The sequence below is a fragment of the Sylvia atricapilla genome, chromosome 6 (assembly GCF_009819655.1).
Source record: "Sylvia atricapilla isolate bSylAtr1 chromosome 6, bSylAtr1.pri, whole genome shotgun sequence".
Lineage (NCBI taxonomy): Eukaryota > Metazoa > Chordata > Aves > Passeriformes > Sylviidae > Sylvia > Sylvia atricapilla.
Window position 1 is genome coordinate 728,324 of NC_089145.1, and position 27,873 is coordinate 756,196.

Here is a 27,873-nt window from a genome sequence, read left to right on the forward strand (position 1 = left end):
AATTCCAGCAGTCCCAGCCTGGACTGGGAATGGGTGAGGGGGTCGGGAATGCCCGACAGGGACAAGAGACTGGGAAAAGCATCTGTTACGTGGTAAATGATACAAATAACCTGGAGTTTCTGCAGCCAATACCCTTCAGCGAGGAGCGGGATAAAATTCCCCCTTTAAATGGGACTTTAAATCACAAATTTGGGAGTTGGCAGCTCTGCTTCCCAAAATTTTACTCCGGAGGGTCACGATCAGGGATTTAAGGATAGGGACTGTGTACTGCAGGTACTGATTTTGTCAGACCTGACCTCAAAAAAAAAAAAAAAAAAAATCCAGATTTGACCCGAATTCCAGTTTAAATTAAGGCACTTGGCACTTTTTGCCCGCTACCTGCACAGCCAGATCCAAATCCCAGAGACAGGGAACACTGTAAATCCCTGGCAACTCTGTGGTTGCTGGGAAAAGGGCGGTGAAAAAGGGAACTTTCTCTGGACTGTGTCCACCCATCCCCTTTGCAGAGGGCTGGGAAGGAGCAGTTGTGCAATGATGGGATTTAAGGGAAGTGCTGTGCCAGGAGGGAAAGTGGGAAGGGTGAAAATGCTCCTCCCAACGACCGAAAATGTGGGGAGAAAAAAAAAATATTTCTAGGTTTTGGAAACTTTGTTAAAATTGCCAGGCCAAACAACTACAGCAATCAAAAAAAAAAAAAAAAAAAAAAAACCCAAAAAAATAACACCAACCCTGCTTGAGGTTTTATTTTTTTGGACTTTGTGTGGGAACCTCAATCCTGTTCCTTGAGCTCTCCCTCCCCTTGGAAGTTAATTAATTGGGAGCTGGCTGCTCCAAACGAGGTCACTTGGATTTCAGAGCTGCCGTATCACTGTATGGATTTGCAAAATCGGGATTTAAGGCTTGTGTGCCTTAGAAATGTTTCCTTCAAGTGGCAGAATCCTGGGGTTTGGGGGTCTTTTCCAGGCAGCTGGAAGGATGTAGGGAGGAAAAGTGTTCAGATTGGAGGGTGTAAAGCTTGGGATGGTGAAGAGTTTGGAGAAGCTTCCAGACATTCCCAGGCCTGGCTGTCATCGATGAAACTTCCTTGGACTAAGGCAGCAGGAATTATTTTCTGTCCCAAACATCACTGTCCTGTCTGAAGGCTTTTTTTTTGGGGGGGTAGGGGAGAATTAAACCTTTACACCTCCCCTAGACCGTGCAGCTTTGTTCTGGGGAGCCTGCACCCTGCTTTTCCTCCCCTCCCATTCCATCTTTCCCAAATAAATGACCCTTGGTTCCACCTCTGCTCCTGACAGTGATCCAGCTGATGAATAAGAACATCCCGAGCTGGATTGAGCCCTGGAGTTTGAGGAATTTTCAGTTAAAGGCGCAGCAGTTGAGATGGGGTGAGTGAAACCATTTTAATCTGCTCCTGGAGCTGCAGGGCTGTGGCTTTTCAGGAGCTGGGAGTGGATGAAAGTGGCCTTTGTGCCACGGGAAGTGTGACAAATGGACTTTTGTGGGATCTGCAGAGAGCGCCAGGATGTTTATTCCTGCTGGGATAGATGGGAGTCAATCAGGCTCTTCACTCCAGGCCAGTTGGAGCTGGTATTTTTTGTTATTCCATCCATGATATTGTTCATTTAGGTGCGTTTCTATACATTATGGTGTGGATTTTTAAGGAGAAATCAGGGGAGGGAAAAAAAAACATCCCTGAAAATTTGCCAGGCGCAGCACCTGTCCAGCTTGGAACTTTGAAAATGGAAAAAATTAGAATGGTTTTCCAGGTTTTGGTAAGGAATGGGGAAGTTTGCCCTGCTGAGGAATATATGGCCCTGAAATATGGACAAAAAATGCTGCTAGACCCTAGCAGGGGTTTTGGATACAGGATTCTCACAGAGTTTTAGGAAAAATGTACCCTGTAGCTTCAGGCATTCCTTCTTTCTCCTTTTTTTTTTTTTTTTCCCTTTCTCCCCTCCTTCCAGTGGAAGGCACATGGATCCCTTACCTCTGGATCTCTTTGGAAAGATGAAATAAAAAAGCTTTGGATTCTTTTCCTCTTCCTTGCAGCAGGAGCTGGAAATCTGCATGGCAGACACAGACTGTCAGGAATTCTGTCCTGGGCTCTTAATCCAGGAGTTTTTTTCTTTAACAGCCCTTGTACTCCAGCAGATCCCTGAAAATCCTCATCCCGCCCTATCCATTGTCATTTCTCCTTCTCTTTCAGGAGCCTTCTGAGCTCCTCTTCAAAGATCTGTGGAATTGCATGAAAATTCCTGGCTTTTCGTTCCCCTCCAGCTGAGATTTTGGTTCCTGCATGTTCTTCCCTTGGTGTGGAATTAAAACAAGTGGGTTCCTCAGGGATGGCTTTGAGCTCAGTAGGAATTTTTCCCTGGAAACAGGATACAAGATGTGATTTAGAGCCTTCAATTCCGAGTTTTCCTGGTGTTTTTCACTTGCCATCTCATCAGGAGTAAGTGGCAAATATCCCAGTGCAACTCGCTCGTAGCCATCAGTAAATATGAAATGCCACCTTAAATGAGCATTTTCCACGACTTTTCTTTCCTCTGGAACGTGTTTCCTTGGGATTTCTTGGCCTGGGGGTTTTATTATCACCACAGACCTGAGTGATCCTGAGTTTAGATCCAGGCAGGCTGCAGGACAGAGTCCTTATCTTTGTGCTTTGGGAGTAAAATGCTGAATCCCTCAGGCCACCTTAAAACATTTGAACTGGATAATGGGAAGAAACAGGAAAATTCAGGACATTCCTATTATAGTTCAGTGCAGTAAATAGATAATGGGAAGGCTGGGATGGAATTCATCCCTTTCTTCCCTGAAAGGTGCTTTTCTTCCCTGGAAGGTTCCCATTTGGATGTGTCCTGCTGCCCCGTGTGTGCTGGAAGTTGGAATTTCCACAGCTCTGCATCCTTTGGGATGAAATTTATTATTCTGTCGTGGCTTGTCTTTGCAACCCAGATCCCTGGTGTTGACACAGCCTGGATGTATTTTTGGAATATGGATTTCAGCTCCAAACTGGGAGCCTCTGGAGGCTTGGCTTTTCCCATTGGGTCTGGTAAATGATCCTGCAAATTGGTGCTGTTTTCTCCCGTGGGAAATGAACTGTTTCAACCTCCCAGAAAAATCAGAACGAGGCAGGTGCTGCTGCTCGGGAGCTTCCAGCATCTCAGGCAGCCAGGGATTGTCCTGAAAAAAAGTGCATCCTGCTCTGCTTGGCCTGTGAGGAGAATCCTGGGACCCTGTAATGGATTGGGAAGGGGCCTTAAAGCTCACCCCACTATCCCAGGCTGCTCCAAGCCCCATCCAGCCCGGCCTTAGACACTTCCATGGATCCACAGCTTCCCTGGGCACCCCGTTTCTTGGTGATGCCCAGAGCCCATAAATGTTCTTCGTTTTACCTCTGGGCCGCGTTTAGCCTTTGGAAACAAGTTCCCCTTTTTGTGACTCCGGGTTTTTTCCGGCTGATTCAGTTGTTTGTCACCATCTCCATGGCACCGGAGCATCCGCTAATGACAACCAGCACTTCCCTAAATGAGAGCATTCAGGGATGAACTGGATTTTTCCTTGGAGAGGGGAAAACAGATGCCCTGTCAGAGGAAGGAGAAAAACTTCCCATAAAAGCAGGAATTTGTGATTCGTGCTGCTCCTCGTTTTCTTCCCTGGATGGAGTAGGGAATAAGGAAAAAAAAAATTCCTGGAGAGATTCTGTGCTCTGTGGGATTGCTCTTCCTTCTATCACTCATCCCTTATTTTCTGGTGGAAAAAGAGGCATCCATGTTCCAAAACTGGAAGGATTAGTGTTTTCCTCAAAATTCACTGACAAATCCAGGGGCAAAATTCCCTTTCCCTTTGTGGAACAGCGATGCTAAAACTTCTGTGGGAAGCCGCTGGCTGCGCTGTCTGGAAAACCCTTTTCCCCTCTAAATTTCGTGGCTATTCCTGGATCAGTGTGTTGCTTTTGGAAAAGAGTCTCTTGGCCCTGATAAAAATAAGGGATCGTGTTTTCTCCCCAAGCTCGTTTTGAACACCTCCAGTGCCATAATTGAGTTTAACTCAGTAGGAAACGGGCACATCCCCAAATCCAGCGTTATCCATGCTTATTCCAAGGCCTGAGAGAGCCTGAGGTAAAGAGATCTGCTGCATGTAACTCGTTGCCTTGTGGAATCCCAGCTGGCAAGGAGAATTTCGGGATTCTCTGGGGCCTTGCTCTGACTTTGTGTTCCCCTTGGATGAGGGCGGAGGAGCGAGGAGAGGCGGGTTGGGAGGTGGGAAGCACGTGGGAAGCTGCAGAAAATGCTCGGGAATGGGCGGCTGAGTAAGTGTGGAGCCTCCTGGGAATACTGGCAGAGTCGGTGAAATTCCCTTGTGAGGTGGGGAGCAGGAATCTGGGGAGGGAAATCAGGAACATGCCGATGGTGGAAGTTTCTCTGTTATCTAACGCGTGAGTTTGCAGGATATGGTTTATCCTGGAGGAGAGGAGGACTGAGGGAACTTTTCATTCCCTACAACTCCATGACTGGACCCAGGTGGGATTGGCTTCTTCTCCCAGGAAACAAATGACAGGACAGGAGGAAGCGGCCTCAAGTTGCATCTGGGAATTAGGTTGGATATTGGGACTATTTCTTCATGGAAGGGCTCGTGTAAAGCACTGGAAGATGCTTCCCAGGGCACTGGTGGAGTCCCCATTCCTGGAGGGATTTAAAATCCACGTGGATGTGACACCTGGGGACACGGTTTAGTGGGTTTATTGTTGGATTTGATGATCCTAAAAGTCTTTTCCAACCTTAACAATTCCATGATTCTCTAGGCGCAGGCCAGGCACTCCGGAGGGGTTTAACGTTCCCAACTCTTCCCGTGTCCTTCATGCCAACACCCGTGTTTTGTGTCCATGGATTTGCTGGCTCCTTGGGTGTTTGTTCCCTGGAATAGCCTGGAACCCTGTTTTCCAGCCATTTCTGGGTAGGACCTGCAAGGGTTCCCACATTTAGCCTTTATTCCTTGGGACACACAAGGTTTAGTTTGGTCCTCAGGGGGATGATCCTGACAGATTTTCCTTATCTTAGGGGGGGTGTGACAAGACAGGGAAGCAAATTCTCACAGTTGTGGCATCCACGAGCCCAGCAAGGATTTTTGGGACACGCTGAGGGGGGTTCAGGCAGCGGAACTGATCCGAGGTGGCTTTTAACGACTCCGGGCTCACCCAAATCCTTCTGGCTCAGGAGAGCGGAAGGGAATGCGCTGTGTTTGTTCACTGGATGCTCATCCCAAGGCTCGGATTAGTGCAGCGTTCCGTGGCGGCTCCGACCGGGTGCTGGGGAGGTGCCACCTGGGCAGGCTGAGGAAAAGGCGGAGTTGCCCAAGGGAACGTGGGAATCTCTCCAACACGGAGGATCCTGGGCTGTCCTCAGCCCATTATCCTCTTAAAACCTTGGGATGTTGCGCAGTGGACGAGTCAATCGTAGGATATCCCAAGTTTGGAAGGGACCCACAGGGATCATCAGAGTCCAGCTCCTGTTGTCCTTGGTGTTCCCAGGTGGCACTGTATTTATCCTGTTGTTTTCTGGATGCTCTCCTCATTTTTCTTTCCTTGTTAACTCTAAACTGACCAACACTTGGAAGCAGGATATGGATTGAGGATAGCAAGAGGCGCTTCCCACTGCTAAGAAATGAGGCCTCTCGTTCCGGGAGAGCCTAGACGGAAGGGGTTGGAAAACCAGATGGAGTGGGAAGAGCTCATCCTGGTTCCTACTCCTGTAGCTGCAGGATTTTGCCTTGCTGTGTGCCGGAGCTGGGAAATGCCGCCCTTTGGAGTGCAAAAAGCGTGGAAGGGTGTGGTCAGAGCAATCCGGAACCTTTTCACCTGAGAGCACCTGATTTATGACACCAAAATCCCAATGTTAACGTGGATTTGTTTGGTGAACCGCTTGGCTCCGGGTTCCCTGGGGCTGGGCCAAAACACTCCCTCCTGCCTGGCATGGAAAACGCAGCCCTGGAGCCTCTGCTCCGGAGCACGAGGGCTCAGCATTCCCAAAAAACGGTGAGTTGGCCTTGCTGTTCTTCCAGCAGGTGCTCTTTGGTGAAGCCTTAATATTTAAGGGAAGTTTGTTGGGTGGAGAGTGGGAGCAAAAATCCCCTTTTCCTTGTGGAGTGCTTTCACCATTCCGGTGTGTCAGGGCCTGGAGGTTTTACACGGATAGGATGGAAGCAGATGGAGCTCCAGTGTCTGCAGGTACAAAGTGTTGTGCCAGAGGGTGGGATACTGGAATTCCTGGTTGTCCAGGCCTGGAGAAGTGGGAGATCCTGTTCCCAGCCAACGTGACCATTTGTTTTCTTTCACCATTTGTTTGGACAGCTATCCTGGTGTTTGCTCAGCTCCTTACACCTGACTGCAATGGGTTTCCTAGGGATTCGCGTTTCAGATTGGAGTTTGTGTCGAAACTCTGGATGTTTTTGAGGAGGAAAAGCGACAAGTCCCATTAGGAGAGAGGAAAAGGGAAGAATTTAGGATTATCCAAGACTTGGTGGCCGTCAGGGCTGTGGCTGCTGCTGCCTTTCAGAGGAGAAGTGTTCTTTTACCTTTCCCAATATTGATAGTGTTCCTGCTGCCATTAGAGGCTCCATTAGACATTGCTGCTCTTGGAAAAGGAATTGAGGTTGGAAGTTCTCATGTTCCTATGGGAACAGGGAGTTGCAAGGTTTGGAGTTCTCATTTATAAGGAGATTTGTCAGGAAAGGTGGGAAAGGGATTTAATTTCTGGCTTAAGTGGGAAAGCAAGATTCCTTCTCTCCTGGTTGGCTCCTGACTCCGAGTTTTCCCATTCCAGGCTGCTCCATGGCATCGGTGTTAATTACGAGTTTGAAAATGAGATGCCTGAACCCCACCCTGCTCTTTTATTGCTGACTCAGCGGCTCACAGCTCTTTTTTTAAGGGAAAGGGGCAGCAGAAAGATCACCCTGGATTCCAGATGCTTGCAGGACAGGGTTAGGAACCCCTTTGGGATGAGTTTTCCAGGCTAAGCTGTTCCTGAATCTGTTTTTCCCACCTTCTTGGAAATAGATCAGATGCTCAGGACAGGGAGATTTGTTTGTTTTGTTCTGTTTTTCCAGTGCAGCTGTTGTTGAAGTAGCTACCAAGGAATATGGGACTTTGCCCAGTCCTGTCTGCATGCCTCTTCCCGGGAATATCACCCCATGTGTGTTTAGAAGGGTTGGGAGGGGGAGGAAATTTGGGAAAACAGCCGCGCTGTGTGAGGGAAGAGGAATCGCAGTCCCGGAGTTCGCTAGGATAATTGAAATGGGAAAAAGATGGGAGGTCAGTTAAGGAAGAACTGTGGGTTTTGAGCAAGTTTCCAGTCAAATCCAATGGAAGACAGGCACCTGCCGTGGGATAGGGCTGGGTTTTGGTGTGTTGGGGTCCTGACAGAAGCAGCTGTGCAGTTTTTTTCCCTGTGGGAGCTTCCCAAATGCTCTTCTGCCACTGCACCGTGGTTGGGTTGTGGTCAGCACAGCTGGGACTCCTGCCTGAGGGATCCGATCCCTTAATTTGTCATAAATCTGGGATTTGAGACTTCTGCCTGAAGGTTGTCATCCCTTATTTTGTAATAATGGAGTTGTCTTTTTCCCCCCCTAAATTTGGATTTTCCATTAATTAGTGGCTGTTATTGGTTACGACTCGGTACATTACTGCTTCAATTTTCCATGGATTTTGAATTCATCCATCCCTTTAGAAGACAGGGAAGTTTCGGCTCTCCAGTTCAAGGGGAGCACTGCCTTCCTTGGAGCCTTTTTCCTTGGAACTATTTTGGGAACATGATTTCATCTTCCTCCTGGAGCGGGGGAAAAGCCCACCCCAGAAACGTGGGGGATTCGGAGCTTCTGTTCTTCCCTGCAGAAAATCACGGAATTGTGCCTCAGATTTCCCTAAAATGGGGGTGTTGGAACGCTGTAGGAGGGAAAAGGGGTGAGTTGTGTGCTGCTGGTGGACGGATCTGTGCTCTCCAGAGGTCACTCCTTGCTGGCAGCCCGGAGCAGGAACGGGATTCCTGGGTGCTGGCAGCTGAGGGAGGGGTGTTAAAGAGACAGCTCCTGCTGGCCTCTTCTAGTGATTCCAACCCCTTCCCTCCTTGTTTGCTCGTGGATGTTTACCTCTGGATTCTTTGGCTCCCATCCTGGTGGCGCTGAATCCTGTGGTGGGCTTGGGAAGACCTGGATGAGGGTGGAGGTGGGATTTTATCCCAACACGTTCCAGAGCTTGGGTTCTCCCTTCCCGTCCCCCTGCTGCTTTCCTGGTGGAAACACGGAATTTTCCCGTTTTGCTGTGTTGCCTCCTTCCTGGCTCCTGAAGGAGAGGAGGAGGGAGAGAGGGAGGAAGGGATGTGTGGGCTTCTGGTGCTGGAATTTAAAACCCCCTCATATGGGAAGGGACGGGGTCATCCTAGTGTCCTTTTTTCCCTTCTCCAGCTTCAAGCTGGCAGCTGGAACACCTTGACAATTCCAGCCGGGAAGTCATGTAGTTGAGGGGGGTATGATTTCTACTGTCATTCCCTAATCTTATTCCCATACTCCAGAGGGATCATTTGAGCTCTTTTGCTGGACACTGATCCCAGCTGGGAGTAAGGACTATGGTGAAGGGAGGAAAAAAACCTGTGGGCATTTAGTTTTTCCAGCTTAAGGAATGCTTGGGTTCATCTTGTGCTGGACAATTCCAGGCTGGCTGCTGGAGCTGGATGTTCCCTGGGTCTGTCTGCTCTGCTCTTTCCCTCTTTGCAATGAAAATAAAATCCTTAAATATCCTTAAATGGGATCTTGAGATGGCGAAAATGGGTCAGCAGTCAGAGAGATGGATTTCTTTTTTTCCTCACCGGAGAAGGGGTGTTGTCTGTGGAATGTGGGAAAGACTGTCAGGAACATGGCTGGGAAGGTGTGTGAGAAGCTCCTGGAATTCTGGGAGCTGTTAGGAGCGCTCGAGAGATCCCTTCTCTGAGAGACCTTTGGAATTCTCTTGGTATTTTGGAAAAAAAATCAAAGACATCTGACAACCCAGGTGACAAGTGACACTTGAGTTGTGCCGGGGGAAGTTTTAGGTTGGATATTAGGGAAAATTCCTTCATGGAAAGGGTTGCAAAGCATTGGAACAGGCTCCAGTGGTGGAATCCCCATTCCTGGAAGGATTTAAAATCTATGTGGATGTGGCACTTGGGATAGTGGTGGCCTTGGCAGTGCTGGGGGATGTTGGACTGGATGCTCTTGGAGGGCTTTTCCAACCTGAACAATTCCATGATCCATTTGTCTGTGCTGTTGGACACACCGAAGGTCTCAGCCTGGCGTTGGAGGACAATTCGCCTCTCCCATGGGCTGGGGGATCCCAAAACATCTCCCCAAGGATGCAGACAAAATTCCTGTTATTCCTTGTCAAGAAGACTGGGAATATTTTCCCTTACTGCCCAGAAAAGAGCCGTAGGAGACCTCAGCTTTGCCTGTACTCAGAATTGAAGGCTGAGGGAAAAAGAGGTGCAGGATTGGGATGGAGAGGAGTCGGACCTGGGCAGGGATAATTCTGATCCTTCAGAGCTTCATTATTATTCTTTAATCAACTGTGTAAATTACAATATCATATTGCTCCCAGGCCTCCGAGCTCTGATCAGGGACGAGGATGTGAATTGAAAAAGGTGGAATAAAGGAATTTTTTTCTGGCTTTGGAAGTTCACTTGCCCCGGCAATAAGGGAATGAGTCACCAAACCCCAACTCCGATGCCTGTGATCTCTTCCCAGCTGATTAGAACATTCCCACCAAGAGCTCTTCCAGGCATTTCCTTTTGAAGCTTAATTGAAAAAGCTCTGGATGATTGGATACTTCATGGTTAATTATAAGATAATTAAAGGAAAGCGGGGAAAATCCACACCTGGTCAAGTCCCGCCGAAGGAATCTCTGTGAAGGCACTCTGTTTAATTACCAGGATGGCCACAGGATTGAGAGGAAAAAGGAATTTCTTTTCCAGCAGCCTCAAACTGGGTAGACTGGGTGCCAAGGGCTTATCCTGAGGTAGATCCCAGTAAATATCTCTTTTCCTTATAATCCTGTTTGGGTTATAAATTCAGCTGTGAAATTCGTTTGGAATTCGTGCCTGCTGGAAGAGGGGAAATGTGGCTCCTCTCAGAGAAATCAATAGCAAAATGCATCCCTGTGCTGTTGGAGCAGGCATCCTTCCCATTTTCTGAGGGTTACCAACTTCCCTGGACAAGATTTGAGCTCAGTTTGTCTTTGGAAAAATGGAATTGCTTTCCTTTGCTTTCCAAGAGCTGCAGAGTTGCTGAGTTTGGTAGAGAAGGGGTTGGGATCTCCTGGCCCTGATCCAGGATGCCCAGCAGCCAGGTGCAAAATCCAGGTACAGCCCTGAGATGATCCTGCTGGGATTTCTTGCAGGAAAGGTGATGTTTTTCTCTTCAGTTCAGACATGGATTGAGGAGAGGCTGGGATTGCTGGGAATGTCCAGCCTGGACAAGAGAAGGCTCCAGGGAGACCTTAGAGGCTCTTCCAGTGCCTGAAGGGGTTCCATGAGAGCTGGAGAGGGGCTTGGGACAAGGGCCTGGAGTGACAGGACAATGGGAATGGCTTCCCACTGCCAGAGGGCAGGGATAGAGGGGATATTGGGAAGATATGCCAGGGTGGAAGGGGTTTGGGGCAACCTGGGATAGTGCAAGGTGTCTTTGCCCATGGCAGGGGCTGGCTGGAATGGAAGGTCCCTTCCTACCCAAACAGAATTCAGGAATAGTTTTAGGAGAAGCACATTCATCTCATTTTCAGGATTCTCCCATCTGTGTTTTAGGAATCACGTGGTTGATTTAGGTTCTGGATCGTCTCCTGCTGCTTCTGGGTATCTCCTGCCGTAGTCTGGCATTCCCCAACTCTGGAGCTGGTGCATTCCCAAATGTGGCCAGTTCATCTTTCCTGCTCCCTGTGGCTTGGGAAGGATTGTTCCCAGTTTTCCGTGGTATAATCAATTGTTAGGAACAGCCAGTTTCAATCTGTACCGTTCAGTTCGTGCCTGCACAGCTGCTTGGAGCCAAGAAATGCTTTTCCAGGGGATTTCTTTGGCTGCAGCTCTGCTCTTGTCACGTGGGGTCTCTGCTTCTGCCTCACCTCCTTTCACCTTCCCCTTGTCTGTGCTTCCAGATGAATCCTGGCTCTGGAGCTGGAGGCCGAGAGGGCAGGGACAGTGTCCCTGGGGTGACAACTTTCCCAGCTCCTTCCAAGGGCTCCCCCATAACGAGGGAATGCAAGGAGGGTGTGGAAACACAGAAAGTGGTGGCAACAGGGAGAAAAATCCCAGATTAGTTTGGGTTGGAAGGGGTCTGGAATGTGATCCAGTTCCATCCCACAGTCATAGACAGGGATGTCCACTCGCCCAGGTTGCTCCAAGCCCCAGCCAAGCTGGCCCTGGACACTTCCAGGGGTGGGGCAGCCACAGCTTCTCTGGGAAATTCATTCCATGGCCTCATCACTTTCACAGGGAAGAATTTCTTGCCAGTATCCCATCTAATTCCACCATGTGGCTGTGGGAAGCCATTCCCATTCTCCTGTCACTTCATGCCTTTATCCAAAGTCCCTCTCCAGCGATCTTGGAGTCTCTTCAGGCACTGCAAGGAGCTCCAAGGTCTCCCTGGAGTCTTCCCTTCTCCAGTCTGAGCAAGGTCAGTGTCCCAAGGGGACACCAGGAGTGTCAGTTAGGGAATAAGCACGGAAATGATTCCTGGTGCCATGGCTGCAGCCAGGAATGTGGGGCCGTGCTTCCTGCGGCACCAGTGGAGGTTTGGAGAGTAGAGACTGGAATCAGCAGTTCCAACTCCAGGTTCTGTAGTGCTGAATCCACAGGGAGAAACAGGCACAAGGAATCTCTGTCGGCGGGAAAAAGTCGGAGTAAGTATGTGTGAGTAATTCCAGGAGTCAGAGCTGGAAAACCAGAAGACTGTGGAACTTGAGGAGCTGTACAGCTGCCTTATGGAATGAAATAATTCCTGAGCTTGCAACTGAATCCCTATCTCCTGGCGCTCCCTGGGGAGCAGTGAGCAGGGCTGGATCCCTGCTGAGGAGGGATAGGTGTTGTGGCTGCCAGGAGAGCACAGATCCTGAGAACTGGGAGAAGCTGTGGATCAGCTCCACGTGCAGGCTGTGGGTGGCGAGGAGGAGGGGGTGTCATTGCTGGGATTTGGAAATGCAGCTCCTGGAGTGTCCAAGGAGAAGGGAACGTGGAAAAATAAATATATTTAAGGCTTAAATATGACACAGGACCAGGGAAGCCTGGGCTTGATTTATCCTTGCTTATATAAGCAAAAGAGGATTCCTGCTTTCCATCACAAATCTGAGATTCGGGAAGAGGCTGGAGAGTTCAGCTCAGCAGGTTTCAGGCCAGCATTCCAGCTCTAGGTTGCTCAGTTGTCTTTAGGGAAGCACTGGATGGGTAAGAATTGAGGAAAATGAGAAGGAAGCATGTGGTCTGTTGGTCCTGGCAGCTTGGAGAGGTGTGTGGCCAGTGCTGTTTGTTCCCTGTGGCGATTCCAACATCCTTATCCCAAGCACCAGCTGGAGGAAAAGCAGGCTGGTAAGTCCCAGGGTTTGATTTCCACAGGGTGGGAATTTGGGACTTAATTCTGTAAACTTGGGAGAGAGTTGGAGCTGCATGTGCTGGACTGTTGGTGGTTTTCCATATGTTCTTTCTCAGTGATCTCCGTGTTCCTAATGGACACTGGGCCTTTTTAGGATGGGAAGAGAAGGGGCAGTTGGAGTGTGGAAGGAGGGAGCTGCTCCTGAGGGATCTCCACCGAGGGCTGGAATTTTTGGAGCAGTGCAAGAGGCGATTTATTCCTAGGAGCAGTCACTGAGGCAGGAAACGTTTTCCCAAGCTGCCATTTGTTTGAGCCGGAGACTTGGAATCTGCCTCTCCCTTCCTCATTCCCTCCCTCCTTCCCTGCTCCTGCTTTCTTTGGATCTGCACTGTAATTAGCAGTTTTACAGGAGCCGGGGCAGAGCTGGCAGCTTCTTAAAGAAAACTGTTCTTCAGGTGGGAATAAAGCAGGATTCTTCTGCTGGGAATGCTCAGCCTGATGATTTCTTTTACTTCCAAGGCTCTTCCCGTGCGTTGAGGTGGAAGCTGCGGGATGGGAGAGTCAGAACCACATTTCTTCGGAAGTCGCAGCTAGAAATCCAGGTTTAGGCTTGAAGTGTTCCCTTGGAGCTTAGGAAAAAAAGGAAAGAGGATATTGTCCATATCCAAGCCAGGATTTCCGGGCTGAAATTCCCACTTCTCTGCTTTTGTGCATTTAAAATTCCCAGCTGTGCAGGTGTTCCTGTCCTGGCCCTTCCCCAGACAGGACTTGGGTGTTTGATCCTTGCTCCCAGGGTAAACATGGAAGTGGGAGTGGATATACTCCTGGATTCAGTGTGGAAAGAAGCCCTTGGACAGAAGCAATCCTTTGGATGCTGGTGATTAGTTCACAGGATCTCACCAGAAAAACCTGAATTCAGGGTTGGTGTTTTTTATCCGTAAATATTCCTGTAGGTTCCGGTTTATCGAATGAGCTTGCAAAAAAATAACTGATTGCAGGATATCCTGATGTTGGTTTGATTTTCACTGGAGGCTAGGAAAAATCTGGAACTGGGGCCAAGAAGCATATTCTGCTTAATGAGGTGCAAGATTGATGCTTTCCAAGATACTGAAAGTGAGAATCTGGGAGGGTTTGTGGAGTAACAGGAAAAGGCAAAACACTGACATGGCATTTTCAAGGAATTCCCAGCATTTGGGAATACTCCCTCTTGGACATGCTCCCACAGGATGAGGTGCTCAAATACAAGCTGTTGGTGGCTTCCACTGGAAGTTTCTCTTGGACTTTGGGAAGTACAGTCTCCATGACCTCATCTTTCCAGGCTGATTTCTAGGAATGTGGGATGCAGGCACATCGTCGGCTGCAGGAAACAAGCAGGGACATGCTGAGGGAAATAAACAGGCAGCATCAGGAAAATGGGAATAGGTCATGTCCAGGTCATGTTTAGGCTGTTTGAAGCCATTCCCAAGGTTTTTGAGCCTGGAAGGGTCACAGATGCAGGATCCCTGTTTAATGAGAACAAATTGTATTGAGAAAAGATGCATTTGGGTTTAGATTCCCAAAAAAACTTCCCGGATCGCCCTGATTCCCAGCATTTCTGACTTGCAACTGGGCATGTATCTGCCTAACCACTAAGTCATGGAATATGAGAAGAGGAAAACTCCTGGGATAAGCTGTGGGATGTGATGCAGAAAAAAAACCCACAAGTTGGGAATGCTGGTGAGCAGGGAGTAGAGTAAGAAGCTGGAGGCCCTGGAATTCCACACATGTCCCTCTTTCCCCCTCATGCCAGGATTGGGGGGGGAATAATCACTACTTTAAATACCTTAGGATCATTCCTGGGAGATGAGCAGAGGCAGCATTCCCTCCTATGCCGGCAGATGCACGTGGAGGGAACCTTTCCCTGGCGATTCCCATGGCTCCGGCGCCTGGAGCCTCCTCTCCGGCTGCGCTTCTCCTCTCCAGCACATTTGTGGGGAGGGGAGCAGGGAAGGAGTGCCAAGGAATGGTGTTGACCACACAGTTTTCCCGAGTTTGGCAAGGATTTTGTGTTCTCCCACTTCTTTCGCTCTCCTCGTGTTGGCAGCGGTGGTCCCGGCGCCGCTCCCGGTGGCTTTCCCTGCATGTGACTCATCCCCAGGGAATTCCTGAAGCAATGAGTCAAGTTATTGGGAAAACTGTTTGCCCACTAGTGTAAACTAGGGAGCCAAGGAGCTGCCTGCAGGAGGGGAGAGAGGCATTTCCTTTTGGGAATGTCTGGGTTTCTCCTCCCTCGTACTGAAGGCATCGCTTCCAGATGCGCTGGAGCAGGGATGCACCTCCGAATTCAATGTCTCACCTGGAAATTTGCTCCTTCTGCTTTTTTTCCTGCCTTTTGGAAAAGGGGGCTGAGCTGATAAGCATTCCAAGGTGGAATAAAACTGTCAGATAGGAATTTGCCAGGATTGTAGTGGAAAACAGCTTTTCCTAAAGAAATGAGGGTCCATCCAGAATGTTCCTTGTGTAAGTACTGGTCACCTCATGGATCTGCTGTGGCTGGCTTCATCCAGCCCTTGGAGTTTTGGCTCTAAATGACTCAGCGGCTGTGTGCTTTCCAACCAGGAATTGCCAACTTCCACGTGTACCTGTGGGATATTCCAACAAAACCAAGGATTGGTGATTCCTGGTAACTACATCCAAGGAGAATGAGCTGTTGTTCCACACCCGGGAGCAGATTTGGGATGCTGGGAGCATTTATTGCTGTATCTGTCACCTCATCCAGGTATTGCCTTTGCGTTCCCTACCCCATTCCAGCCAAGCTCTCCTCGTAGCAGGGGATTTTATTCCCCGGTGGAACATGGAGTTCTACGTCAAATCCCGCATTAATTGGGATTTATTACATTTTCCCCCCTGGCAACTTGGCCGTTATTTCTGCCAGAGCATGGAGTGGTCGGGAAGCTGCCCGTGGGCTCTGCTGGCACAAACTGTGGGTGGAATTGCGGAGCTGCCGGCATCAAGACAAGGATTGGGGGTTGTTTTTAACTCCATCCCTGGCAGCACACTGGGGCTGTGTGGGACAGTTTCTTCTCCACTCCCAGATCCCCAAGAAAGTGGTGGCTTCCCTTGTTTCTTGGCCAGGTATTTGCGCAGGCTTTGGATTTTCCGTAGGCTGACGAGTCTGGAGCTCTGGAGTTTAGATGTGCTGCTGTCGAGGGCAAGGAGAAAAGTCTTTGGAATCTTGGAGGTGTGAGTGAGGCTTTTCCATTCCTTTCTAAACATTGTCCTCCCTTTCATTTGGGCAGCTGGAATGTCTCACAGCAATCCCCATCTTTATGGACTTATCCCTACAAACCTCTTCCTTTGTGCCCAGGGATAGTTGCCGAGGTCTGGAGTTAAAAAAGCCTGTTGGATCCTTCACACAAGGACGTGGAAGTGCTGGAGTGTGATCAGGGGAGGGTTTGGAGCACAAGGAGCAGCTGAGGGAGCTGGGGGAGTCAGCCTGGAAAAAAAGAGGATCAGGAGGGATCTTCTCACTCTCCACAAATCCCTGATAGGAAGGTGGAGTCAGGCGGGATTGGGGTCTGCTCCCAGGAAATAAGTGGCAGGATGAGAGGAAATGGCCTCAAATTGCACCAGGGGAAGTTTAGGTTGGATATTAGGGGAAATTCCTCCATGGAAAAGGTTTTAAAGCATTGGAGCAGGCTCCAGTGGTGGAATCCCCATCCCCAGGGGGATTTAAAAGCCGTGTGGATGTGGCACTTGGGGACATAAGATGAGGCGACCTTGGAAGTGCTGGAGGAATGGTTGGACTTGATCTTGGAGGGCTTTTCCAGCCTCAAGGGTGCTGCTGTGGACAAATCCCGGCCCGTGGGGTGGTGCAGGGATGTCACTGCACATCCAGTGGGGAGAACTATTGGGATGTGCAGTGTCACTGGTGTGAAGGACTGGGATCCCTGGCAACAGGCTCAGAACTGGTCCTAGCTGTTTGGAGGAAGTGCACTCTAAAGTGGAGAATTTCCTTGTTTCTCTTTGATTCAGTGAATCCCTTATCCTGCTTTTAACTGAGAACAAGAGCTGGGAGTGGCACCTTTGGGATTTGTCCATCCTCTTGCACTAAATCCATTAAGATTTGCAAGATAGTCCCATTTTTCCGGAAAACTCCACTGCTGCGGTCAAGTCCATGCCAAGGAGATACATTCTGGAGTCTCCTTATTAAAAATTAATCATTCCCAATGGAACAGGAAGGGGATGTCATGCATGCTTGAGGGAAATGTGGGATTCGTGAGACCTGTTTCTACCTGAGGCAGGGATGTTTGGAGTTAGGGAAGAAGGGGATGGATTTAACCAAGGAGAACATTCACCCTGATGTGTTTATGGCAAAGGGGCTTTGGGAAGGAATTTGAGGGAGGAATGAGCTGGGATGGAGTTGGATCAGTGCTGGGCCAACTGGGAAGTGGTTACACTGATCTTGTGTCCATCAGCATTGCAGTTACAAAGAATGTGTCCCAGGATTTCGGGGTTAAGCTGGTGGCCAAATAGGTGAGTTCTTGTTCCCTGTGTTTTGAAGGTCAGTTGATAACTCTGAGATTATTTTGGGAATTTGTGTCAGTGGGCAGCGCTGTAGTTCCAGATCCAAGCTGATCCCATTAGTTCTGTCCCGATGACATTGTGGAGGTGATTGTGGTGCCATGGCCTTATCCCGAGGGAGCTGCAGCCAAAGTGTGCCAAGCCACAGGAGGCTGTTTGAACCTTTCCTGTCTCCAAGCTTCATTTCCTAGCTCTGCTGCTGACTCGTTTTATTCCCTTCCCCTTGGAAGATGGGAGATTATCAAGGAGAATCTTCAAAGTAGCTGTGAAGGTACCCCACAATTTTAATCCCCACTGATTTTTGCCGGTGATCCCTGCCTGGGATTTGCTTATAAATACGGCTCTTAAATGTTCCATAAATCCATGGAATATTCCTTAAAGTGGGGATCTGTTCCCTGAATCACCTCTTATGAGGGCAGAGCTCTCCTCCCAAGCTTCCAGCAGCTGCTGTGCCTTCTTCCCCCTGGGAAGAGCTTTCCCTGCAGCTCCTGCAGGCACTGCTTGCAGCAGAAACTTCCTGCCCCTTGGAAAAGGCAGAAGGGACTCACCTTCCTTTGGTGCCATGGAATTAGCCTCCTCTTGGTATTCGACCTCTTGGTTTGGAAAGGACATGGAATGCTCATCCCATTCCAGCCCCTGCTGGGGAGAAGGATACCTCCCGCTATCCTTAGAGGTTTCTCTAAGCTTTGCCCAGCTTGGACTTGTCACTTCCAGACTGGAGGCAGCCACAGCTTCTCTGGGAAATCCATTCCAGGGCCTCACCACTCTCACAGGGAAGGATTTCTTCCCAAAATCTAATCCAAACCCACACCCTGTCAGTGGGAAGCCATTCCCCCTTGTCCTGTCACTCCATGCCCTATTCCAAAGGCTCTTTCCAGCTCTCTTGGAGCCCTCTTAGGCACTGGAAGAGGCTCTAAGGCACCCCAGAACCTTCTCCTCTCTGGGCTGAGCCATTCCAGCTCTCCCAGCCTGGCTCCAGTGCAGAACTGCTCCGTTCAAATTCCTCTGGCCAGCTTCAGGACATTCTGTATGGATATAATCCCATCCCCCTTCTCCCTGAAAGGCGAGAACAATTCCCAGATTGTGAGGAACCAACTCGGAAACAGAAAGAGCCTCATTTAAAGCCCTTTAGAACAGCTGGATGGGGCCCGATGGAGTTGGATCCAAGCTGGAATGGATGGTTTCTGTCAAGTCCAGTAAGTGCTTGGTGGGAATGGGAGGGGTTCTGGGAGCTGCAAGGGAATGATCTAGCCTGGAGTGGGAAGCCCATATTCCATGTGGGGCATGTTGGTGAGGGAAGGAAGTATTTGGGGTGACTTGATGGGGCCAGAATCGCATTGGTTAGGGATGTGAACTGTCTGTTATCCTGCAGAGTGAAAAAGCAGGATGCAGCATCCATGCAGGATGTCTCCAGCACCTGGGCAAGGTGACTTGGATGTGCTCTCAGGGAGAAGGGAAGCTCCTCTGCTCCGGAGCAGAAAATCACTCCCGAGGAAAAGCTGCTGTGGGAGCTGCCAGGTTACAAGATCTCCCTTGGTTTTGGTTTTCCAGCTGCATTCCCCATGAAGTTGAGCTGGGGGCTGGCAGGCCTGGGCTCGAACTTCCCAACAGGACAGCAGGTTGGGACTGGGACATTCCTGGGAAGCACGGTGACATTTCAGCCAGGGAAGAGGGGTTCTGGAAGGAGCAGCATTCTGGGAGACGGTGCTGGATTTCTGTGGAACAGCAAAGGCCTTTAGCGACACCTGCAACCATCCATTGAGACCTACAAATCCAAATATTTTGGGGAGTTCTGTAGCCCTGAGCAGTGAAGGCAAACATCTGACTTGTTTTGAGGGAATTTTCTTGTGTGAGTCACGCTGGAGGACTCTGGAATTTGCAGAGGCCAGCTGGAAGAGGGTGCTGGCAGAGATGAGAGGGGATTGCTTTGTCATACCTGGGTCTTGTGGAAGTGCCATCAGGTGCCTGAGGGAAAAGGTAGGGAAGGAATATTGGGATAGCAGGGCTTCCTCCATGAAGACTTCCCCAGGGATCTGGCAGAGGGGAAAAAAAACCCCTCCAATTTCAGCCTGGGTTTGGCCTCCCATCTTTTGCTTTGAACAGCAGGAGTTGGGAACCAGAGGGGGTTTGGGGATGATGGAAGTGGGAATGATGAGTTAGCCTGTGGATGCAGGGATGGGGAATTGCAGGGGGTTGTGAACCTGTGGATGCAGGGATAGGGAATTGCAGGGATGGGGATTCGCAGGAGGTTTTGAGCTTGTGGATGTAGGGATGAAGCTTGCAGGAGGTGGTGAGCCTGTGGATGCAGGGATGGGGAATTGCAGGGAGGGAGATTTGCAGGGGGTTTTTGAGCCTGTGGATGCAGGGATAGGGAATTGCAGGGCTGTTGGATTTGCAGGAGGTGGTGAGCCTGTGGATGCAGGGATGAAGATTGCAGGAGGTGGTGAGCCTGTGGATGCAGGGATAGGGATTTGCAGGAGGTGGTGAGTCTGTGGATGCAGGGATGAAGATTGCAGGGGGTTGGAGCATTGGGCTGTGTGGGTGCCTCGGGAATCTGTGATTCTGGGAGCTTGGAGCAAATCCTGCTTGGATTTGGGTGGAGGGAGTGGGTGACTCCGGGGGTGTTGCTCGTGGTGTGGGTGGGCTCCTGGCATGCAGGATCCAGGCACAGCCTTTTTTCCTTCAGCTGAATTTCCTGGTGTACTTGTCCCTAAGGAGGCTCATGTCAGATGGGTGGGCTGTTGGATTAGCCTAAGTCTCCGAGGTTTAGCTGGAATGTTGTCTCACTGTAGCGTTTTTCTCCCTTGCTCTTTTCCCTAAGCCTTTCCCTACAGACAGCTAATTCTCCCCTTCCCCCACATCCTGTCATAGCCCAGAGCATGTCACAAGGAATTAAGGGCTGGAAAGGCCGGGAGAGGCTTCTCTGGAACAGTCTCTCCTTTCTGTGCCCGGGGTGGCCCCTCTGTGTGTCCCTTTTGTGTCCCATCCAAGTCCCCTCCCCCTGACCATTCACTGGAGAGTCCACGGCCAGGAGCCTTTCCCAGCCCCATGCCACGGCCGTGTCCGAGGGCTCCCGGCAGCGCTCCTGGCTTTCTCCATGGGAAGAGGGAGGAGGTTTGTGCCGCTCCAGGGTTTTCCTCCTCTCCCGCATCTCTGACAGCATCGCCCGCTCTCGCTCCCAGTCCTCCTTCCCACAATCCACGTACGATCTCCTCAGAATAGGGATGATGTCACTTCCTTCCAGAGGGTGCTGGGGGGTGTGGAAGGGGGGAGTCACGACCTCTGGCTCTCGGCATTCCCGCTGGATAAATGAGGTGCAGGGAGGGAGTCGCTCCGAGGATGATGCCCGGCTCTGTCGGCCGGCAGATCCCGGTTCCCACGCCGCGCTTCTCTTTGCCGAGTGGGATTTTCAATGGCTGCAGGAAGAGTTTGCTGTTCCCTCCTGAGCTTATGATGCCTGTCTCCCTGGATATGCACTTTTCCTGAAATATCCTTCTGGGAGCGAAGGATGCACGGCGGCTGGACCGCATGCCATGTAAGATCCCTGCTTCCCTAGATCGTGCCTGTCTCCGAGGGGACTCCTCGTGCATGTGCTTCCCTTCTTTCAGCATTGGGAGCTTGGTGCTGCTTGTACTGGGATTCAGCTCTCAAGATCCTGGGAATGTTTGGCTCTTTGCAGCAGTTTTAGGGGCGGTGTGAGGGTTCTTGCTGTCGCAGAGCAGAGGTCAGCGGTCTCGGGGCTGTTTGCACTCCAACTTCCCGGTTCCTCCCAGTTCCTCTGCCGTATCCTATCTTCAGCATCTCAAAACACAGTTCCTGGGATATGCTGTGCTGGGATGAAGCTGAAGAGTCCTCACAGTGAGAGCTTTTTCTGGTGGGTTTTCCAGTCTCAGGCCTTCCGTCAGCTCCCTGTTTTCCGAAGCAGGGGCAAAGCGCCGAATCTGCCCGTTTAAATTCGGGAGTTAATTGGGAATGTTCCTGCCCTGGGAGCTTGCTGAGTGGAGTGACAGTTCCACAGTGAGTATTCCCATATGTGACAGCGAGTGACAGGCTTCTCTGCTCCATCCCCATCTGTTGCCGTGGATAAGGAACCCACACTGGATATTCGTTGCCGTCGTTGATATCTTGCTTCTCAAACTGGGAGAGGGTGGTGGGAACTGGGAGAGCCCAACTGGAGGGGTGGAAGGGTTCCGGAAAGCGCGTCGGTGGGATGCAGCCGAGGGATGACGGGAATGGAGCTGGGCTGGGAAGCGCTGTCCAAAGGCAGCCAGAGAGCTGGAGGTGTATCCAGGGTTTGTGATATCCCAGCTATCCCGGGCGCTGAATGACAGGCACGATGGGGCTGGGCGGGAGTCTCCAGATGGCCAGAGGAGTGAAGGTAGAGCTGGAACGTGCCCAGTGCTCTCTGATTATTCTGTGCTGAGGAAGTGAGAATCCAAATGGCGTTGGAATTTTGCGTTTGCTTTGTCTGTGGAATGGAGCGTTCCCTTCAACACAGTGACTGGGTGGAAGCGGCCTGTTAACTGTGGATTCTCCTGGAATTTGAGGGGATTGTGTAGGTTTTCAGTGATGAATGGCTGAAACGGGTTGGAAGATCCGTTCCGGTGGCTGTGGGTGTCGGCACAGGAGAGGAGACTCTGGATTTGGGATGTTCTGGGGAAGTGATGGGGTAACCACACCCGACTGCTGGGTTGGATTTAGTGGGACAGGGCAAAAACTGGTGCCATGGGCTGTCTCAAACACAACATTTGTATTACCTGGAAGGTTCAAATTAGTTTAAATCATGAGCAGCCTGGGCTGGTGGGAGGTGTCCCAGTCCATGACAGGGAGATGGAACTGAATCATGTTCAAGCTCCCTTCCTATCCAAACTGTGCTGGGATTCTGTGGATGTCCTCCCCTTTCTGATTTGTTTTTACCCACACTTTAGTACTAAATTAGGGGCATCATATCCAAGTGTGGGGTTTTTTGCCTGGTACAGGAAGTATTGCAGGTGATGTTCCCTTGGGAATGCCGTAGGAAATCCTGTTGTAAGTAATGGATGAGGACACTTTGTCCTGACCCGGCAGTTTGCTGTTGGGTTCACAGAGGCAAAAATCCAAGAGCACTTATGGGTTTGGAAGTGCAGCTTTGGAGCAGCGTGGCCACTGCAGGCCATGGATGGAGCATTCCAGCAGCAGTGCATGGATGTGGGAATTGGGAGATCGGTGGGGTTGGGAACTGAGATAGATCAGCTGGGAGAGCTTGGAGCAGAGAGGCACAGGTGAGGTAGAGCATTCCCTGGTAGCACAGGTAAGAGGTGGGGCAAGGACTAGGGCATGGAAAGAGAGACAGGACCGATCCCACCATCCATAAATCCCTGGTGGCTATGGGTAGATTGCAAAGATGCAAACATTCCTGGTTGCGGGTGGTGTGTTGGGCCAGGAAGGCAGGAGCAGGATAAGGTGTGCTGCCAGAGTCCCTGTGGAGCAGCTTGGAGTGTGGCCAGCTGGGACAGAGTGGGATGGCTGTGCTGGAGGAGGCTGGAGCGCCCTGTGCAGTCTCGTGACTCTGCACCGCTCCTGTTTCTATTTTCCAAAGGGTTTGGGAAGCCCTAAAAATAGGAGCACAAACAAATCCTGGGGAAGAACAGCAGCTCCTCCACCTTGGAACTGGTTGTGCCTGTCAGGGCTGGTGCAGATGCGACTGAGATGTGGAGCTGGCAGGATGCTCCTGCTGGTCCAGGGGGAGATCTCCTAGGAGCCAATATCCTCACTGGAAGTGCTGTTGGGAGCCAGTCCATAGCTCCCCAGACGCTGCCACTGACTGTTAATGGATGTTTTGGCTTCCTGAGCCAAGCTGGGGGGGAATTGTTGGACAACAAGTGCCTGGCAGCAGGTTTGTCCATGGAAAAACACAGTAATGGGGTTTTCCAGAGATTTGAGGCCAGGATGACCTGTCCCAAATCCCACGGTGGCTGCTCACCATCACAGCCTAACAGGATTCCAGGTAATCCCATGAAGTGGAGCTGGATGAGTTACACACTGGCTTCACCTAATACTTCCCACTCCTTTAACTCCTGGCTCTCCTTCCCAAGCATGCTGTGCCCCCTGGTGCTGGAAGGTAGAAGCTCTGGGATAAACCAGGATGGCTCCCAAGTTGTGGGGCTCTCCAGAGGGGGCTGGAGAGGCTTAGCAGCAGCTTTGCTTTCATTCTTTTGCAGGAGGTGAGTGCTGTGCCTGCTGAACTTCCCGGGACCCGCCAGCCATGCCAGGGATTGTCGTGTTCCGCCGGCGCTGGTCTGTGGGCAGCGATGACCTGGTTCTGCCAGCCGTCTTCCTCTTCCTCCTTCACACCACCTGGTAAGTGAGAAGGGCACAAGGATGCTTGGAATTCATCCAGGAATTCTTCTGGCTATTCCTGGCACGGCTGGAAATTCTTCCTGCACTTCTGCTGCACGGGGCCGGGAAGTTTGGTTGGGGTGTTCTTGAGGGGCACCAACGTTTTTCCAGCTTCTGGTTTTGCAGCTAAGCTCTGTTTCAAGTTCTGGCCTAGGTCCAAAGAGCCTGACCAGTGCTCCTTGTTATCCTCCTGTGCCACCCAAGATTCTCCACTGGAATTTAGGGCTGTCCTTCTGTACAGGAGCTCAGGAAAAACAAGCATGGAATCCTGGAATGGTTTGGGTTGGAGGAGACCTTAAAGACCATCCCATTCCAACCCCCTGACGTGGGCATGGCCCTAGCTGCTAGTAGGTGGTTCCAAGGCTCATCCAACTTGGGCTTGAACACGTCCAAGGGATGTGTTCTCTGGACTGGCAAATCCTGTGGGATATTGTGGCACGGATGAAATGGTTCAGACGGCTGGTCTGGGCCTCTGGGGATCTGGGGCCCAAATGAAGATTACTGTAAGGAGCTGTGGGACACTGAGGAGGGAAGCAGCTGTGGGATATTCCATGGTTTTCCTGCCGGGCAGGTTTGTGATCCTCTCGGTGGTGCTCTTCGGGCTGGTGTACAATCCCAACGAGACGTGCTCCCTGAACCTGGTGGACCACGGCCGGGGCTACCTGGGCATCCTGCTGAGCTGCATGATCGCCGAGCTGGCCATCATCTGGCTGAGCATGCGCGGGAGCATCCTGTACACGGAGCCGCGGGATTCCATGCAGTACGTCCTCTATGTCCGACTGGGTAAGCAGCCGGAGCCTCCCTGTGCTCTTCCCTGGAGCCTCCTCTCCCTGCCCGCTGTGGCACGGCCAGATGGCTGCTGGGATGTGCCGTGCATCCCGATGAATCCAGAGCCTGCGCCTTGTCACGGCTGTCAGACTGGCAGGCCATGTCCCAAACGCCCTCCTGTCCCTCTCATGGAATCTGCTCCCCTTCTATCTCTCTTTCCTCCCCGCCCCCCCCTACATTTTCCAAGGATAGAGGCCTAAATCCCAAAGGTTCTCACCCCGGGGTGTTGCCTCACCTGATCCATCCCTCCAGGCACTGGGAGGAAAATAGGTTTTCCACGTGCTCATTCCCTTTTTCTTCCTATAAGCAATTCTTGTCTTGCTCCATCTCCAAAAACTAGAGCAGAGAAGAGATTATTCCTTGATCCCTCCTTCCCTTTTAGCTTGTTTTCCCTGGGTTCTGTTGCCTTCCAGGTACAGAAATTTAATCAGATTTTTCTGTGCCGAATGAAGATTTTTAAGAGAATTTTTCTCTGGAAAATTTTCATCTTTGGAGAAGCAGAGCCAAACCCGTTCCAAACAAATCATCCCGTGGGTTTGCATCCCTGCTTTTTGCCGGATTGTTTTCCTGCAGAATCCACTAAAATAGGGATAACCTTGCTTGGAAGCTCAGTCTGGAAGACTTGGAATGCTCAGTGCAAGTCATTAACGTGAACAGCAAACAAATCTCCCTCTCCAGCTTTCCAGCCAGTCTCCCTAGGGAAGCACAGGGAGCCTGGCAGTTTGTGTTAAAACCAGACTAAGTGGGGCAGGGGAGGTAGGGAGAATCCAAAGGAAGGTTTTCCTGCCCCTCAAAACGTCCCTTCTTCTTCCTTAAACTCTCGGTGTGCTCAGGAGTGGGATTTCCTCTGGATCTTGGGTCTCGTATTCCCTTTTCCCTGTTTTTTTTTGCTTTTGGTGGTTGATCAGTTGTGCTGATGGAAGTGGGAGCGTGACCAGTGCGTGGGCAAGGTCCATGTGACTGTCCCAATTTAAGCATGTGCTGTTTAATGCAGAAGAATTTAGGGAACTAACTCCAATGTGAACCTGTCTCATCCCTGCTCCTGCTGCTTCTGTCCTGCAGCAAGCAAAGGGGAGAGGAGCCAAGGGGAAGCAAAACCTAACTCAGGCATAAACTGTGTTCATCAGGAGCCAGTCCCAGCCCTGATTCCTTGCCCGGGAGAGCTCTGTCTCCTGGAACTGGTCTTTCCAGGTCTGTAGCAAAGCCACTTATGGAAAGATTCTGTGCCAGCAGGAGATAAGGAGGGTGAGTGGGATAAGCCAGGCTCCACCAAAAGCTTAGTCTCAGCTCCACCAAAACTTAGGCAATCCCAGGCAAGGTATTCACCTTCTCCACACCTGATTGCCCACATGTCCTTTGGAATTCTGGAGGGAAAGTGGGAAGATGGGCACTTCAGAGCAGTTTCCCAGCTTTTTTTTATTCCAGGGAAGCACTGTAAATCCTCAGTTTCTAGTTTGCGGTGAGAGTCACATGCAAAACTGAGGAGCTCTTTAAGCACCGTCTCCTTGGAACTGTTCTGGGAAGGGCTGCAAAGGTGCCGAGAATGTTTGCTAAGCGTAGTGAGCAGGATCAGTCCTGGATCCACACGATTTATTTTGGATCTGTGAGTCAGGCCAGCTGTCAGAGGTAGTTAAGGTTTGGGTCCTGTGATTCCTGCTGGCTCAGGAAGTCTTTCCAGTGGCGTGGGAGGAAGGTCTGGATCTCTGATTCATACCTGTGACACAACCAATGGCGGTGACCCTTCCACGATCCCAGTTTTTCAGAGTCGTTTGGAATATGTCGCACTTTTGGCTTATCTCCTTACACACCCCTTCCAAAGCATTTTTATACCTGTTCCTTGCGGGAGAGTGGGGAGAGGAGCTCATCCTTAGGGAAAAGGCTGCTGTTATCCATGCTGTTCCCATTTTTTCCAGCGATCCTGGTGATCGAGTTCGTGTACGCCATCGTGGGCATCGTGTGGCTGACACAGTACTACACGTCCTGCAACGACATCACAGCCAAGAGTGTCACCCTGGGTACGGAGCTGGAATGTGGCCTGGGAGCATTCCGATGGCTTGGCGGGCATCCTTCATTCCTGCCTGGGCCCATTGACTCTGGGAAGTGGATGGGAGCTGTCAATGTGGGGCTTGTTTTCCTGTTTATTGCTCGGAACAGTCGTTCCATTCAGCTGCCTGTGCTGCCGGCACTCAGGCAGGGATCCGTGTTCCCAGGGAAGAGCAGTCTGTAAATTCCGCTTTTTCCCTTCAGAACGGCTTTACTGTTTCCTTGGAAGCCTTTCCCAGTCTCCTGGTGGGGATGATGTTAGTGGTGCAGTCCCGGATACTCAGGGAGCATTTAATAGCCCCATAAAACAGCTGGAAGACTCATCCAGCTGTGGCTTAAAAGCCTTTCCAGAGGATTTCCTCTTGCTGCAGGAGTTTGGGGTGGGAAGTAAGGGCTGGATCACCTGACTCCCGGTGTGTTTTTTCCAGGAATGGTGGTGTGCAACTGGGTGGTGATCCTGAGTGTGTGCATCACTGTGCTGTGTGTCTTCGATCCCACGGGACGCACCTTCGTCAAGCTCCGCGCCACCAAGCGCCGGCAGCGCAACCTACGGACCTACAACCTCAGGTCAGGCAGCATTCCGTGGGGTCCTGGAGCTCCGGGGTGCCTTGGGTGGAAGGGACTTGAAAGATCATCCAATTCCAGCCCCCTGTCGTGTGCAGGGATGCCTTCTGCTGGACAAGGTAGCTCCAGCCTGGCCTTAGACGCTTCCAGGGATGAGGGAGATACAGTTTCTCCATTCCAGGGCCTCACCACCCTCACAGGGAAGCATCTCTTCCCAACAGCCCATCTGTCCCTGCCCTCTGTCAGTGGGAAGCCATTTCCTGTTGTCCTGTCCCTCCAACCTGTTGTCCAGAGTCCCTCTCCAGCTCTCTTGGATCCACTGAGGCACTTTGAGGTCTCTCTGGAGCCTTCTCTTGTCCAGTCGGAACATTCCCAGCTCTCCCAGCCTGTCTTCGCAGCAGACTGAATTCCCCTTCTATCCAAGGACACAGAAATTTAAGGAAAGAACCAGTGGAGGGTTTCAAGGTTACCAGTGCTGTGTCCTCATGGCTGTAGGCACCCCAAATCCTCCCAGACCCAGGGAATTCCAGGATGGTTTAGGTTGGAAGGGATCTGAAAGCCCTTTAAGCCGTGGGCAGGAACACATTCCACTATACTGGGTTGTTCCAAATGCTGTTCAGGAGGTCCTGGAGCACTTCCAGGGATGGGGCAGCCACAGCTTCCAAGGGCAGGGTTTCTGGAAGGGTGTCTTGCTTTCTTGGGATCTTGCCCTTCTTACCTTGCTGCAGGGAGCGTTCCCCTCCGCTGAGGGGAATTTTGGGAGGATGCAGCTCCCTGTCAGGTGCTGTGTGTGGGCACCTGCATCCAAAGGAGGCAAAGCCATGCAGAATCCAGCTGGCTTCTGCCTTAATTACTGGATTTGTGGATCCTTATGGACCATGCTGACCACAACGACCT

The 27,873-nt window shown here is 50.9% G+C and overlaps 1 protein-coding gene across 1 annotated transcript in view; it reads left to right on the forward strand.

Moving 5' to 3' along the window:
• Positions 1 to 1,299: 1,299 nt before the first annotated feature.
• The window catches only part of DAGLA (diacylglycerol lipase alpha), a 51,399-nt gene continuing 24,825 nt past the window's right edge, over positions 1,300 to 27,873 (forward strand). Inside the window, exons 1-5 of the mRNA XM_066320420.1 lie at positions 1,300 to 1,385; positions 23,364 to 23,502; positions 24,113 to 24,324; positions 26,283 to 26,384; positions 26,841 to 26,979. Of these exons, the coding sequence (XP_066176517.1) occupies positions 23,408 to 23,502; positions 24,113 to 24,324; positions 26,283 to 26,384; positions 26,841 to 26,979 (548 nt within the window). The 5' untranslated portion in view covers positions 1,300 to 1,385; positions 23,364 to 23,407. The remainder of the gene's footprint in view (positions 1,386 to 23,363; positions 23,503 to 24,112; positions 24,325 to 26,282; positions 26,385 to 26,840; positions 26,980 to 27,873) is intronic.